We start from the raw sequence: 17490 nt of genomic DNA on the forward strand, positions 1-17490 counted from the left end.
GCAATGGCCGCTCCTGAGGTAGATCCTTTAAGCAGTGGTTGCAATGCCTCCGTCAGTTGAGATAATGATTTGGTGAGGTCTTTGAGATTCAAAGTATCTTCATCTTGTTTTGATGGTGTAGCGGCAACACGCTTTTCTTGAGGCCTATATTTGTATCTAGGACATTGAGGCCTAATATGACCAGGCTCATTACAATTATGGCAAATGATTTTTGATTCTCCTCTATTCTTATTAAAATGAGGAGGTTTATATGGCTTGATATAGTGTCCTGGTTTTGATGCGGCAAGTGCGCAATACTCTTCTTGACCATTGCTAGAAGTAGCAAGGACACTCACATTTTTACTCATGTTTAGCCTAGTCTCTTCTCCACTAAGTTTAGTGAGAATCTCATGAATAGGAGGAGGTGATAAAGATGATAGCAAGGAGGCCCTTGTTTGTTCAAACTCGGGTCTCAAACTGTAACGACCCCAATCCAGACCCTTTTAAAAATGCGATTTTTTTTTTCTAAAGAGTTGCAGAAACCTTCCCAGAGATCTGGGGTCCTCACAGTTCCACTTTCCATTGGATAGCCCATCCACCACAAACGAAGTTGCAATTATCATCCATATCAACCAACTAAAACTCTTTTATTAATGAATAATAAAATTTCAAAGACGAGGTTTTCTGAAAGTAAAGTAACAATTACAGAATTTAAAAGAACTGAAAGACAAAAGAAAGAGCCACAATATCCTCTACTGAAGCTGACAAGTCCAAGTATAACTCATCCATCCCCAGATGCATGTCCAACTTCACTGTTCATAATTTCCTGTGAAAAAACAACAAAGTAAGGTGTCAGAACCGAAATTCTGAGCACAACTACTTCTAAAGAAACCAGGTGAGAGAAAGAACATGGATAAGATTTCATACAGTGATTTGAGTGAGTGCAGATATAAAATTTGCAACATTTAAATTTCCATAACTACCAATGATTGCATTTACTCACCAGTCAATAACAGTAAACAGTGTCATATATCAATAGCTAAATAACCAAACCTTTCAACATGATTTCACAAAGTAAAGCGTATGCTACCACCAAATGATGTCATGATATCAAGAATAATCCAAGCATGCATAATCTAATGCATAACAGAAAAATGCATGATTATGTGCAATGTATGATTTCTTCTGTTATCTTTCATTTAAGTTCCATCTTTCCATATGCATGCCCTATTAGATGCACACATCCTTAAGTTCCTCTTTTTAATTACCGTGGCCCGCGGATACACCAAACGGGTACAAACCCCGAGTTCAAGTAGGTTCCCAGGGTAGCTTAACACACAATTTGTATTTTATTACTGAGTTCCAACTTAGCCCTCGACCGATATCAGGAAACAACACCATCCATCGGAACATTAGACCTCTACATCTAATGTCGGGGACACAAGGGACACCCCACGTCCACAAGTGCCACTTCCTTGGTACCATAAACTCACAGCTGTGACTAACACACCACTCCCGGGTAAAGTGGCGGATTCTCCCTAAAACCGTGGCCAGGAGAAGAACCTCAATATCGGGTTCAGGGGCAACAACGCACACAGAGTTTTTGTATCCTCACAGTCTCCCCAAGACCGGATATCCAAGATTCTCATACTCCAGATGAGATATCCTAGAATGTAAATTACACTGTTCTTATTCATTATATTTTTATTTAATTCATTCTTTAAGTTTGCAACACAATATGCAAAAGTAAAGTGAAAAATCCGCATCCTCCCTTGCGGGGACCCATTCGGGACTCCAGCCCGTATCCACCACTAGAACAGTGTAGTAATGTGCCAAGTGATGCATTTAGAAACATAAATAAAAGAAAACCAACCCACGGCACTCCAGGCCGATGATGGTCCAATTTGGCCATCGGTGCATCACATAATAAAACCATAACAGTGTTTCCTTTATAACACTAAGCCAAAATGCCAAACAACATACATATTCATGCAAATATAAACCCAAACATATGCATGTCATAATTCATTCATATGCATTTTCAATATGTGTGTGTTACCTACATCACATATGGGTTTTAACCAATCCATGGTTTCTTTAAGTGTGTGAGTGTACATGTACCATTTCACACATAAATCAAGTGTACATGTTCAAGAAGACTTACTAATAATTGAATCATGCTCACGCTCATGCGTACCATAATCATAACAGTTAGTGAAAGCATAACCTCCACGGCAAGTGTTTTCTCTCAATCCAATACACAAGCTTTTAAATAACACATGGATTCTAGCAAAAAAATATAATGTTCAGCTAGGGACATACAAGCAAGATACATTCCATATGTATAATTTCAGTTTCATGTATCCATCCTCCCTAAACAGTGTAACATGAGCACTGTTATACACAACTGACCCATTAATGATTACTAACAAGTATAACTAGTTAGTCATGCTTCATTTTATTCATTTTATGTCAATAGATTGCCTAACAGAAAATACTAATGAACCCATTCTCTAATGATAACAGTTGTGCCCAGTTTACCGAATATGAATGGGGAACTGTACAAAAGAATGGAGGTCGGCTATGTGTACCTAATAATGGTGTCCTCCTATTTGGCACATCACAATATGACATTTCAAGACGAATTTTTAAATAGATTTCGGAGGCTTGATAACCCCAAATGAAAACAGCAAGAACAAAACAAATCATCCTTCTCATGAAACAGGTTACAGATTCCTTTCAGGTATAACTATGCCATTAAGACATTAATTTAGTAATAATCAAGCACAGGTAAGAAGAATAAAGGAAGCAAGAGTGTGGAAGGACCATATGATTTCCAGCTCAACTCAAGTGAAAACTCCATTATGACAGGTTACGGACTAACTATCAGTCTAGTGAAATTTCAGTACAAGAATACAAGGCAAAATACGCAGGCCAATATATGCAGTTTTAAAACTGAACACACGTTGAGCTGTGTAATGGCATTCCAACATTCAGTTTTAGATTCTCATTCTAATACCCAATTTCAGTTATATCATGCAGCCTTTCATAAGTCTGGGTGTTATGATTTCAAATTTTTGCGTATTCAGCAGCAAGTATAGCAGTACATTATCATACTTATCAAAATATGAAGGAATGATATTCAGCAACCAATCACATCAATGTACACGGCTTAATATGAACATTTTAATCCAATAGCATAAAAAGATTTTGTCATGCACCTAATGCCCATCGTGTAACCTACCCAAGTCAGGTTATACATGACTCTCCCTATGCACATACAATGATAACAAAACCCCAAATAAAGTTTTATTTTAATTTGATAATGGCAACCGAATCCCCCAAATCTGATTGATTAGGGTCTCTGACAACCTTCATAACCTCCTCCACATTCAACATCAACACTGAAACCCAACAGTTTATGTGCCCAGAACAGTTCTTTTTGCTATTTCACAAACACCAACTTGAAAAAATCGCCCAAATTAGAAATCTCTGTCCAGGCTATTTATTTTTCCTAAGCAATTCACCTCTTTACGTAATACAATCATACTAAACACCACAAGAAAATCCAAAATGAAGAAAAACAAGTAAAACAAACAGATCCAAAGACTATATAGCTCCAAAAACGATACCAACATCCAAAAACATCATCTACCGAAACACCCGTTAAAAATCTCTAAGATTTTCATTAAAGGGGATCAAGTGCACAAACAAGAAACCCTCTTTTTTTTTTTTCATACGAGTCACAGGCCAGCACCCAGCCGACTGGGTCGGCTGGGCCTGCTATGGCCCGGTCCAAAAGAAGTAGAGCACCTAGCCGACTGGGTCGGCTGGGCCCTGCTAACACAGCACCCAGCCGACTGGGTCGGCTGGGCTTGTCGCCTCCAACCCATGCACTAGTGGCCTGCAACATGAAACAACATTTTTTTTTTCAAGCATATACGATTACTGTTTTCATAAACATATACGATTTCTGTTTTCCGATTTCAATATTTAGGGCATATTAAGAAAACCCCCAAATCAATTTGATTTGGGTATTTAGGGTTTATCAAGAAAACCCCCAAATCAACGTATGGAATCGAACCCCTGTTCGATTCCTCACCCAGGTTCGAAGAAGAACCGTACCTTATTGAAGATTTTCGGCGATCGGAGGCTCGGGACGTGCAGGCACAGACGGCTGGTGTCGCTCCCCGCGGCTGCCGTGAAGAAGGGAGCTTGCTGGAAGACTTTGGTGGCTGTTGGTGGCTACTGGTGGCTGCGGTTTGCCGCAACACTTTCCGGCGACCTCTTCTTCCTCCGGTGTGCGCACGCAGACAGGGAGAGGGAGATTGAGGGACTGAGTGGAGAGAGAGGCGAGGGATAGAGATGAGGCTGAGTGAAGAGGGTCCCCTCTCCACTCCCTCTTATCGGGCAAGACCCCTCCCCCCCTTCACGCCGAGATGGGGGGGGGGAGGTCGGTTACGCCCTGCGTAACCCCCCCCCCCCTTTCCCCCTTTTCCTTTTTTGTTACGGGAGTTTCGGGCAACCCTTATCGGGTTGCCCTTTTCTCTTAAAAGGGTTGACATGGGGTGGGGCTCGGGTCCGAACCCGGGACCCGTAACCCGGCCCCCAACATAATATGGATCCACAAGTGGATCCAAATGGATCCACTGTGGATCCTCGGATAAATTTTAAAACTTAAAAATTTTATTTATTTAGTGTTATTATTATTATTAATTCAAGATTTAAACCAAATAACCCTAATTACCCCCTTTATGGGTCCTAGATCCGAAATATGGATCTAGGCCCAACTTGAAAAATTTTGAAATATTTTCTAATAACAATCTCGGGTTTTACACAAACCATAGAGAAAAGCGAAAAGTCTATCTTCTTCAACTTGAACTCTCCGCATTTCTATATACTTTCCTTCCCATTTGGGTTCAAATTGGGCAAGTTGGGTCCAAATGGAAGATAACTCCATAAAATAATCTCTTACATTCTTATCTCCTTGTTTAATGTTTCTAACTTTTTCTTGAAGATAATACTTGTGAGCCATATCTTTTTCGGTAAACATACCTCTAAGATATTCTCATGCTTCATTTGCCTTTTTGTAACACAAAAGGTTTGAGGCAATTTTTGTCTAAACTCCACTAAGCATCCATGAAAGAATTTTGGCATTTTTCATTTCCTATTCATCTAATTTTTTGTAGTATTCTTCCATGGCTTTATTTTTTTCTTCAAGACTAGTCTCAACGTCATTTTCACCTAATGTAATTTTGGGAGTGGGTTCAAGAATAATACCTCTTACAAATCCCCACAAACCTTGACCCTTGATGAATGTCTCCAAGTGTCCCGCCCAAATGTTATAATTGCTTCCTTCAAGTTTGAATGGCGGAATGAAGTTGGAGTTGCTTGTATTGTGCGGAAAAAATTCACCCATGATGAATCCAAAGAAAAAAAGAACCACCAATCACGAAAGAGAGAAGGCACGCTTTACGAAGTAGCTCACCGGTTGATCATACACCAAGCTCTGATACCATGTAAAGAGTCTTACACACAAGTCTACAAACAACTTGACAAAACATACATTCACCCAATATGGTAAACCAAAATAGCATACAAAATACTCCACAGCACAAACATAAGAATAGTGCATAAATGCACTTGAATCTGAATATGTAAGAGGTAAAACCCTCTACCTTTATATTTAAATTACAATGGGCAGCATGCCCTTATTTATAGAGAGATTACATGAGAGGAGCTATTGGAGTAGCTGTTGGGCTACTCCCAACAGCTCTAATTAGAGCCGTTGGAAGTAGCCCAACAGCTCTATTCAAACAACCAACATTTTGACTGTTTGACAGAACCTGACAAAAAGGTTGTTGGCTGTTTTGATAGCCCAACAGCTCTAGTCAATTATGACTGTTTGACAAAAAGACAAAAAAATAAGAAAGAAATAAAATTACAAAAATAAATAAATAAAAAAGTATTACAAGAATATAAGTATATACTTTAAATATATAGTTATATACATATATATATACATATACATACTCTTGTATTACGAAAAGTATGTATATATATATAAATATATATATATATATATATTCAAGTATATACATATATATGTTATTTTCTAACATATACTACCTAATCTTTGTTGATAACTATTCTCGATACACTTGGATATATTTCATAAAAAATAAGTCGGAAGTTTTTCTTTTGTTTCAAAATTTTCTTTAGTAAAAAATCAATTCTCTAAGTCCATCCAATTTTTCCAATGTGATGGAGGTGGAGATTTCTCATCTCGTGACTTTATTTCTTTTCTTCAAAATAACGGAATAGGAAGAAGGGTGTCCTGTCCACACATCCCTCAACAAAATGAAATTTCTGAGCAAAAACATAGGCATATTGTTGAAAGTGCCATGAGTATGCTTCATGACAGTAATCTTCCCATCAACCTATGAACAAAAGCTTTTCATTCTGCTGTACATGTGATAAATAGACTGCCTATGGTTGTTATGGAAAATAAGTCTATTTATTACTGTCTTTTTGGAGTTCACCCTAGTTATCATGATTTGCGAGTCTTCGGATGTGTTTGTTATGTGCACATTGATCAGTTCCTGAGAAACAAGTTTCAGGACAAGGCTCAGAAGTGTAGATTTGTGGGATACGTAGATGACTACAAAGGATATAGGTGTTATGATTCAACCAACAGGTGCATCAAAATCTCAAGGAATGTTGCCTTTGATGAGCAAAATTTTGATCACAGAGCTGGCACAACTGTCATGGCCTCTAACACAACTGAAGTTTACTATCCTTGGCTGAATTCAGAACTTTTTGCTAGTTCCAATGAAGTCTTTTCCCTAGATTGTGTGCAGCAAGAAGAAGAAATGTTTGGGAACACTGGGACATCAGGATCTCAGAATGAGGAAGAAATACCATCATCCGTACTAGGCAGATACAAAGGCATTTTCTATTCTAGACAAAGACTGAAAGCATCAAGCCATCCAAATCATGCCTCAGCCGTCGATCCTACTTCCTCTCATACTCTTGAGGTCAGAAAATCAAATCGGATACAACATCCTATTGATAGGTGGGTCAGCTATAACAACTTCTCCTTGGATTTTCAGCTCTTTTTAACTGCTCTCAATAAGGAAGATGAACCTATTATGTACTATCATGCAGGCTTTTCTACCAAATGGGTAGAAGCCATGAATGATGAAATGTAGGCCTTACATGAATATGGAACCTGGGAAGTTGTTCCCAGACCACCTGACAAAAATGTTGTCGGATGCAAATGGGTCTACAAAATAAAGTATAAACCAGATGGAACCATTGAACGGTACAAGGCAAGACTGGTGGCAAAAGGGTTCACTCAGGAAGCAGGGCCAGACTATGATGAGACCTTCAGTCCGGTGGTGAGAATGAGAACAATTCAAAATATTCTTTCCCTGACTGTGGAACATGGATGGAAGTTGAGTCAGCTTGATGTGAAAAAATGCATTCTTGCATGGGAATTTGAAGGAGAAAGTTTACATGGAACAACCCCCTGGATATCTAGAACAAAATTGTAAAACTCATGTGTGCAGGCTAAAAAGAGCTATCTATGGTCTAAAACAAGCATCTCGTTCTTGGTTTGACAGCTTCTCGCTTGAGATTCAAAAACATGGATTTTCACGTTCCCTACTGGATCACTCATTATTTATTTTTAGAAGCCAGAATGTGACCACTCTACTGTTAATTTATGTTGATGATATTGTCATCACAGGAAACTCTGATGCTCACATCAAAGAAGTAAAAAGCTTACTAGGTCAGAGGTTCAAAATGAAAGATCTTTGTGTCCTGCGCTATTTTCTTGGTGTAGAAGTTGACAACTAGGCTCATGGCTTGACGCTCACTCAACACAAGTACACCGTAGATGTTCTCAGCAAGGCAGGCATGAAAGACTACAAACCTCTAGGAACTCCAAGTGTGTTTCACCAAAAACTTAGCGCTCATGATGGAGATCTGTGTGAGGACCCCACCAGGTATCGCAGTCTAATAGGGATGTTGTAGTATCTCACATTCACTAGTCCTGATATTGTTTATTCAGTCAATCAAGTGTCTCAGTTTATGCATGCACCACGTACTTGACATATGGAAGCAGTTAAGAGGATTCTTAGATACCTGAAAGGGACCATTGGGAATGGATTGATATATTCTCCACAATCATATGGCAATGATGAGCATGAACTTACTGTATATTATGATGCAGACTGGGCAGGGGATCCTGATAAATGAAGATCTACATCAGGATATTGTATCTTCATTGGAAGAAATTTAGTCTCTTGGAGCAGTAGAAAACAAAAGGCTATCGCTAGGTCAAGCACTGAGGCTTAGTATAGATCCATGGCTACCGCTACTGTCGAAGTTACATGGACCAGGCATCTACTAACTGAAGTAGGAGAAAAGATCTCACACTCTACCTTGCTATGTGACAATCAAAGTGCTCTCAACATGTCATTCAATCCAGTACATCACAGTCGCGCTAAGCACATTGAGATCGACCAACACTTTGTAAGACAAAAGGTTGAAGTAAAAGAGATCGAACCTGAGTTCGTCAATACTGAAAGACAAGTTGCAGACATATTTATAAGGGCTTGACAAAGGATCGTTTTTGGATGCTTAAAGGCAAGTTGTTCATGGTCCAAAACCATGATCAACTTGAGGGGGGGTGAAAAAGTGTATTCTGGGTTATTAGGACCCGACCCGAATACACCTTTTGTATGTACAGTAGTTTGTAAAGTTTTATTTTATTCGGGTCTGGACAATGCACCAGACCCGGATGCATATTGTTTCTTAAACATATTAATGAAAGTTTAGGTCACGATTTCAATAGTTGAAATCGTGACAGCCGCAACCCCTTCTTCCCTTTCTTCTTATGTTCTCTCTCTCTTTTCTTAATACAGGTACCCGAGGAGATTCTAATAAGTTGTGTAGCTGAGAAGACTGCTGGCTGATATAGGAATCAAGATTTTAGGAGCTTCAAAGATGTACTGCCACAACAAGAGTGCTATCTACATTGCCAACAACACGTTTCACGAAAGAACGAAGCACATAGAGATGTACTCTCATTGTGTTCGAAAGGAATATCTTCAAAGAACTATCGATATACCTTATGTCACATCAGAGTACCCGTTGGGGACTTCTTTACCAAACCTCTCTGCTCCTAGGTTTCACTTCCTTTTTGATGTAATGCTACGGTGGACTCGGTACACACCGATCCACGATCAAGGATCCAAACGGATCCAAATGCACGTAGAAGCTTATACGATGTAGAGTCTGAACAGAACTCTGTAAAACAGATTTTCGGGACGTGTGCACTCTGTTTCGACAGAGGCGGTCCAAATGAAAGTTGTGCGCGATTCACACAACTTTTCAATGAATCTAAAAACATCAGATTCGAAGCAGGAATGTCTGATCCATGGACTCGACATTGGGACTGCTAAACGAGTCCAACACATATTATTGACTTTGAGGGGCAGACTGTTTGAAGGGATTTTTGACCCTTCAAACGTTGGAGTTTGGAAAAACTCACAACTGACGAAATGAATGTCAGATCCAGACCTTTCCAGAACACTAAAGATCATAATTTTTTGATGTTTCTACAATCTTCTACAAATTTTTGAATATCCATAATGATATAGAAATATTATTGCAGGAATAAAAATTCAAATATTGGATAACAACAGAAATTGATATTTTTGGAGCATAACGATAATGAGTCAACAAAATCTTCAAACATGAAAGTTGTAGCTTTCGATCTTAGCTTTTCACATAATCGAAAAATTCTAAATTTCATGCAGGGAAACTTCAGATAACAGCAAAATACCGAACACTATTTCAAACGTTCTGTAACAGAAATGAAATAATGGACTTTTGTCAGTCCGACGCCTTGACAGACAAATTCAGAGGTTCAACCGGACGAATCTCAAAGAGGTCTCAACTACAAAGTTGTAGACAATCGTCTCAGTTTTTTAGGAAGCTAAAGAACACGAAAATCTGTTCAGAAATGAGTCCGACACGGATGTTTTAGTAGAGACTTCTCTGTTATCACGGAACAAAGATTTGGTCTTTTTGAAAGAATCCGAGTTCATTCACACATATCAATAATCCGAAATAACTTAGGATCAAATGAGACAACTTCGACATAAAACTTTTCTAAGCTTGTATTCGCAATTCTCAAATGAGTCAATACAGTCTAGCAATGGTAAATCAAGAACAATCGCAATACAAATGCGAATAAGAGTAACAAAAGTAATAGAACGGAGAACCGATGGAGATATCCAGGCTGAAATCACTAATGACCATCGTTGGGAAGCAACCGACGCCACAAGATGAACCACGAATAGTAGAGATGAAACTTCAGCCACCACGAACAAGAATGCTTACACAGCCACGTCAAGGTCGATCTTCTCAAAGATCACAAACTCGAGCTTTTCCACCAACCAAAGGGCTTGATGCCGTCAGCAGAAAACTTACCAGGGATTTTAGAGGCTTAACAGAGCTAAATCACAAAAAATGGTAAACAACAAACTTGTAGGGCACGATCTTAGCTTTCCAACAAGCTAGCTCCCTTCCCTTGGTCGACCTCCCTTCATTAATAGGCCTGGAGCTTGGGGAAGAGCCACCTTAAAGAGGCAAATGGTCTTCCCAAGCCATGCTCCAAAAACGATATTGACTTATGCTATTTTTGGCCTTGAGCATTAAAAGGGCCAACAACTATTTTTGACTTGGAATAGTCAAACAGAGATTTGAATGAGGTCCAAGATGGACCACACTCATGTGGCGCCAACTAGGACCCCTCCTTGAAAGCGGATCATGATCTGGATCGAGCATTTAAATGGATCCTGCACCAAAATACATTAGAGAAGCGAAAATGCGAATGATAAAAAACTACCCTTGGACCCCATACACCCTCTAGTACCAAAAAAAATCCTACAGGGTCCTAGAGCTATCTGGATCCATAGAATTCAGCTCTTAAAAAAAATAAAAATAAAAAAAACATGTTTAATATGATTCCTCACATGCCAAAATGGAATAAAAAAAATAAAAATACAATCATTGAGAAAGATGCAAAATATCTCAGAAATTGAAACATGATAATCAAAATGGGTCTGGGTTGGCAGAGATCCAATTGGACCCTGATAGTCCTGCACGATTGAATCTGCCCTGGATCGCATCCTGGATTGGATCTTTGGAATTGGATTTGGATCCAATTCGTCTTCAAAACTCGGATCTTTAGGATGCTCTGCATCATTCCTCCCTGGGTCGAAAGACTTCGTCCTCGGAGTCTGTTTCTGCTCGAGCACAACTCCATAATCCCTGCACACATTCAAAATGTAATCAACGCAGAATCTGCTAGGCCAATAAAAAAGAACTAAACAAAACAAGAAATTCTATATAAGAATGACAAGAATATTTGATGCAATGTAATACAATATGCTCTATAAAATGCAATTCAGACAAATTCAAAGCAAAACAATGAAATTGAATTTCAAAAGCATTTAAGACATTATATTTAATAACCTTACCTTGCATCAACGCGCTGCAGATAATTATAAAATTTGGGTCAACAATGGATAATAATTGACTATTTATTATGCAATTCAAAATGTCAAATTTTGCACTAAGCTTTTGATAATCACAAGATAAGTCACAAGCAATACAATGTAACAAGAGACCAAATTTACTATCGGGATTTGTCAAAGAGACAAAATCAACATTATCTACTAAACCCTGGTGGACATAAACAAGATTTGGGGTTTTAATGCCAACTAGACCTATTGCGTCATGACTAAAATGAGACTCTAAATTCAATTTCACAGGAGGAGTTTCGACATCTACGCTCGTTTTGACATACATGTCCTGTTGATTCTCATTACTAACTTCCACCTTTTCGATATCGACAGTCATGTCAGACACAACTCGAGACAAAATCATAACGTCCATTGGTTCATAAAATTTCTCGACGACGGGATCGTCAAGACTGACATAAGACGGGTCTTTTAGCAGTGCTATTTCCCAAAATGATGAGATGCGAGACATTTCTTCATACATCTTTTCAAAGACTGGTTCAGTAATGAATACACTCATAGGAACATCCTCAAATTCAGGTGAGGCTTCCTTCTCGATTTCCTCATTGAAAATCGGTCTACCAATCATTTCACGAAAAGGCTCCTCGGGAGGATCCTTTGTGAAAATAACAAGACCGCGATTAATTTCTTCGCACTGGTACTCTTCTTTGCTATCCCAATCCTCGTTTTCCATTGTGACTTCTTCAAATTGTTGAGATCCTAAGTCAGAAGAATAAAAACTTTCTTCGTCCTCGCAACTCAAACACGAGATTTCCTTAAACCTAACCCTAGAATTATCGGTTTTAAATGAGGTGGGGTTGGGTCGGGGCCTAAAGGATGAGACGAGCATACGAGGGCTCTGCCTCAATTTCCTCTGTGAAAAATTCACATAATGGACCTTCAGATTTGGAGCACTAGACTCCCGACTGGATCTCCTAGGCGAATCCATCTTTCTACCGACATACGTGTACTGATGTGGGTCAGACCCACAAACGGAGTCGGACCACCCATACGCCCTCAAGGATTGAAGCAAATCTGATCTGTGACGAAGCTCTTCCTCTAATTCCAGTTCACAAAGCTTCGATTTTATCCCTACAATTCGCATTTGCTCAGCGTGAAGTTGACTTTGCAGATTCTGAGTTTTCTTATCTTGTTCTGACTCAAATTCTTCATCAGAGTCATAATAATATATCTTACGCATTCCTCGTAAATCGCACTGATTGTGCTCAGAGGCACTCTCCTGTTCCCTGGTAAAATCTTTCATCCTACGACTTAGATCTTTGATTTTATGCCGCAGAGTTCCAGTTTCATACCTAAGGTCCCAAATATCCTTTTCAGGAATATACTCGCTTTGACTCCTATATCCAGTTTGCCAGACATGGCTCATGGATCCTAAAAAAAATGTGGACCTTCCACTGCACCGGGAATCATGTCAGATTGAAAATCCAACAACACTCGCTTTGATACCAAAATAATACAATGTTACGGTGGACTCGGTACACACCGATCTATGATCCAGGATCCAAATGCACGCGGAAGCTTATACAATGTAGAGTCCGAACAAAACTCTGGAAAACAGATTTTCGGGACTTGTGCACTCTGTTTCGACAAAGGCGGTCCATATAAAAGTTGTGCGCGATTCGCACAGCTTTCCAACGAATCCGAAAACACCAGATTCAGAGCAGGAATATCCGATCCACGGACTCGACACCGGGATTGCTAAACGAGTCCAACACAGATTATCGACTTTCAGGGGCAGACTGTTTGAATGGATTTTTGACCCTTCAAACGTTGGAGTTTGGAAAAACTCACAACTGACGAAATGAATGTCAGATCCAGACCTTTCCAGAACACTAAAGACCGTAATTTTTCGATGTTTCTACAATCCTCTACGAATTTTTGAATATCCGGAATGATATAGAAATATTATTGCAGGAATAAAAATTCAAATATTGGATAACAACAGAAATTGATATTTTTGGAGCATAACGACAATGAGTCAACAAAATCTTTAAACATGAAAGTTGTAGCTTTCGATCTTAGTTTTTCACAGAATCGAAAAATTCTAAATTTCATGCAGGAAAACTTCAGATAACGGCAAAATACCGAACACTATTTCAAACGTTCTGTAACAGAAATGAAATAATGGACTTCAGTCAGTCCGACGCCTTGACAGACAAATTCAGAGGTTCAACCGGACGAATCTCAAAGAGGTCTCAACTACAAAGTTGTAGACAATCGTCTCAGTTTTTCAGGAAGCTAAAGAACACAAAAATCTGTTCAGAAATGAGTCCGACACGGATGTTTTAGCAGAGACTTCTCTGTTATCACATAACAACGATTTGGTCTTTTTGAAAGAATCCGAGTTCATTCACACACATCAATAATTCGAAACAACTTAGGATCAAATGAGACAATTTCGACATAAAACTTTTCTAAGCATGTATTCGCAATTCTCAAATGAGTCAATGCGAATAAGAGTAACCTATGTCACATGGGTGCGGGTGCGGGTGCGGGTGCGGGGATTCGGCACTTTCAAAAAACCCGGGTGCGGGGGTGCGGCAGGGGCAAAAATGTAATATATATATATATATATATATATATATATATATATATATATATATATATATATATATATATATATATATATATATATAAAGGGGAGAGAGAAAATCCTTTACGCAAAAAAGGATTTGAAAAGCTCCTACCAGGAGCTGTCAGCTGCTGACAGCTCCTGCCAGGACTGGCAGCAGCTGCCAGGAGCTGCCAGCTGCTGACAGCTCCTGCCAGGACTGACAAGAGCTGCCTTTTCAAATCCGATTTTCTCTGCTGACAGCTCCTGTCAGCAGCTGACAGGAGCTGTCAGCAGATTTTTTTTTTTAAAAAAAACGCAGGAGTTGTCAGGAGCTGCCTTTTCAAATCCGATTTTCTCTGCTGACAGCTCCTGTCAGCAGCTGACAGGAGCTGTCAGCAGATTTTTTTTTTTAAAAATTCGCAGCCCATCAACAACTGTCAGCTGATTTTTTTTTTAAAAAAATTTTGCAGCCCATTTTAGAGGGCAAATTTTAAAAAAAAAAAATCCAAAAAAAAGGACCTAAATGATCCTGGGTGCGGTCAACGCACCCAGGATCGGGTTGACCGCACCCGGTGCCGTCGACGCGGGTGCGGCACCCTGCTAGCCGAATCCCTGTGACATAAAGAGTAACAAAAGTAATAGAACGAAGAACCGATAGAGATATCTGGGCTGAAATCGATAATGATCATCGTTGGGAAGCAACCGACGCCACAAGATGAACCACGAACAGTAGAGATGAAACTTCAGCCACCACGAACAAGAATGCTTACACAACCACATCAAGGTCGATCTTCTCAAAGATCACAAACTCGAGCTTTTCCACCAACCAAAGGGCTTGATGCCGTTAGTAGAAAAATTACCAGGGATTTTAGAGGCTTAACAGAGCTGAATCACAAAAAATGGTAAACAACAAACTTGTAGGGCACGATCTTAGCTTTCCAACAAGCTAAAGATCACATAATTTGGACCAGTATTTAGGGAGATACGGTCAAAATATTGAGACTATCTTCACCCTTCAAATACTTCTTCTCCACCAAGAAAAAATTCAAAATTTTCATAACCAAAAGCTCATTTCCCTTGGTCGACCTCCCTTCATTAATAGGCCTGGAGCTTGGGGAAGAGCCACATTAAAGACGCAAATGATCTTCCCAAGTCATGCTCCAAAAACGATATTGACTTGTGCTATTTTTGGCCATAGGCATTAAAAGGGCCAACAATTATTTTTGACTTGGAATAGTCAAACAGAGATTTGAATGAGGTCCAAGATGGACCACACTCGTGTGGCGCCAACTAGGACCCCTCCTTAAAAGCGGATCATGATCTAGATCTGGATCGAGCAGTTAAATGGATCCTGCACCAAAATACATTAGAGAAGCGAAAATACGAAAAATAAAAAACTACCCTTGGACCCCATACACCCTCTAGTACCAAAAAAAAATCCTATAGGGTACCAGAACTATCCGGATCCGTAGAATCCGGCTCCTAAAAAAAAAAAAAAAACATGTTTAATACGATTTCTCACGTGCCAAAATGGAATAAAAAAAAATAAAAATACAATCTCTGAGAAAGATGCAAAATATCTCAAAAATTGAAACATGATAATTAAAATGGGTCTGGGTTGGCAGAGATTCAATTGGACCCTGATAGTCCTGCACGATTGGATCTGTCCTGGATCACATCCTGGATTCGATCTTTGGAATTGGATTTGGATCCAATTCCTCTTCAAAGCTCGGATCTTTAGGGTGCTCTGCATCACTTTTAGGCATACTTTCGGTTATCCTACCATAAGTTTATGGGAGAGTGTTAAAATGTACATACGTTTATACTTATATATATGGTAATATATATATATATATATATATATATATGTACATGTATACTTATATATATACTTGTATAAATATAATATATATTACATATATTATTAAACATAATAATATATGTAGTATAGGGATATAGCAAACTAAGTTTGACTGGGGAGCCATGCTCCCTCTCTCTTTAATCTCTCACTTCTCTCTCTTGTATATAAATAGGAGTGTTCTCCCCTTTGTATGGTAAGCCTTTTGGCACACTATCTTTATCAATAAATTAATTTTTTTATTGTATCCCCTTTGTGGAGTTTGTGAGAGTGATCCTTTGGAACACTTTGTGGTTCTCTTTGTGGATGTTGCAAGTGTGTTCCTTGAGAGAACACTTTCATTGAAGATTGGAGAACCTTTGATTCGTGATTGAAGTCTTCTTGTTTTATTACATCATTGACTTTTCTTTTATAATTAGGAATTTGCTCATAAATCTTCCAATGCCTCTTTGTGTTGATCTTCCTTACTCTTGAAATTCTGTGATGTTTCCTGTTACGTTTCAGATACCGTGGGGGTGTGGATAGTGAGGGACGTCCTGTAATGGTTGTGGTGGGAGCTCATTTTCTACTTCGCTGTCTTGAACTGGAGCGCTTTGTCCTGTATGTTGTAAAGGTACTTGTTAAGAATGGCTAGTATTTTTGGAAATCCTAAATTTATTTTCTTTTGTTTTACTCCTTGCTTTATGAAACGCTTAACCTTTTGCTATATCGTTTTATGTCCTTTACTGACCTTGTGATAGAGCTTAAAGGAAGCCAGTATATTCCTGTATTCCACTGGTTGTCCTTGAAAAATATTCCTTTCTTATCATGAAAACTAAAATATGATGAGCCATGATGTCCACCACAATCTAATATTGCCATTCTTTGTGTTATTTGAGATAATTTATGATTTGTGTTAAAAGGATGATCATTGATCATCAACAGATTGTTGCCTTGTGATGGCCTCTTAATTCATTATATTGGCTAAATTTATAATACATTGCATGATATTAATATTAAGCAATTTGAAACCATTGGGACTACCTTCATGTGGTTTCTCATCATGTACTCAATATGAAATTTATACTTAATGGCACGTTTGCAGCAGTGTCCTGTGATTCTTCGATTTTCTCAGCTTCCCGTGATTGCAAATCATAATCGCAGCACTTTCTCAAGTTTAGTGAATCATGAGAAAGTGCAAGTTGTAATTGTGATTCTCACTTGAGATTGCTTCTCCTTTGAATCCTGTGAAAGTTGGTTACATGACTGACCTTGTGACCGATAATCACAGCTTTTGGATTCTGAACTGTGATTGCCTCATTTCCACCTGTGACCGAAGCAAACTGCCCTAAATGAATACAATCGGAGGGGGATGTATACCCCAGCATTCTTTATTCGAAAAAGAAAGAAATTTGAAACCATTGGGACTACCATCTGCTCATGTTGGTCTTCTTTTTCTTTTTTCTATTGGTCTGCTCTATTAAAACATATAGTTGTGCTCA

General features: G+C 38.9%; 1 protein-coding gene across 1 annotated transcript in view; it reads left to right on the top strand.

Annotated features, from left to right (window-relative positions):
* Window positions 1-17490, top strand: part of LOC149837630 (uncharacterized) — a 52758-nt gene that overhangs the window by 25657 nt on the left and 9611 nt on the right. The window contains exon 3 of the mRNA XM_090006164.1: window positions 16514-16622. Within this exon, the coding sequence (XP_089862290.1) occupies window positions 16514-16622 (109 nt within the window). The remainder of the gene's footprint in view (window positions 1-16513; window positions 16623-17490) is intronic.

The sequence above is a fragment of the Nuphar pumila genome, chromosome 5, assembly GCF_984573655.1.
Source record: "Nuphar pumila chromosome 5, dmNupPumi1.hap1.1, whole genome shotgun sequence".
Taxonomy (NCBI): domain Eukaryota; kingdom Viridiplantae; phylum Streptophyta; class Magnoliopsida; order Nymphaeales; family Nymphaeaceae; genus Nuphar; species Nuphar pumila.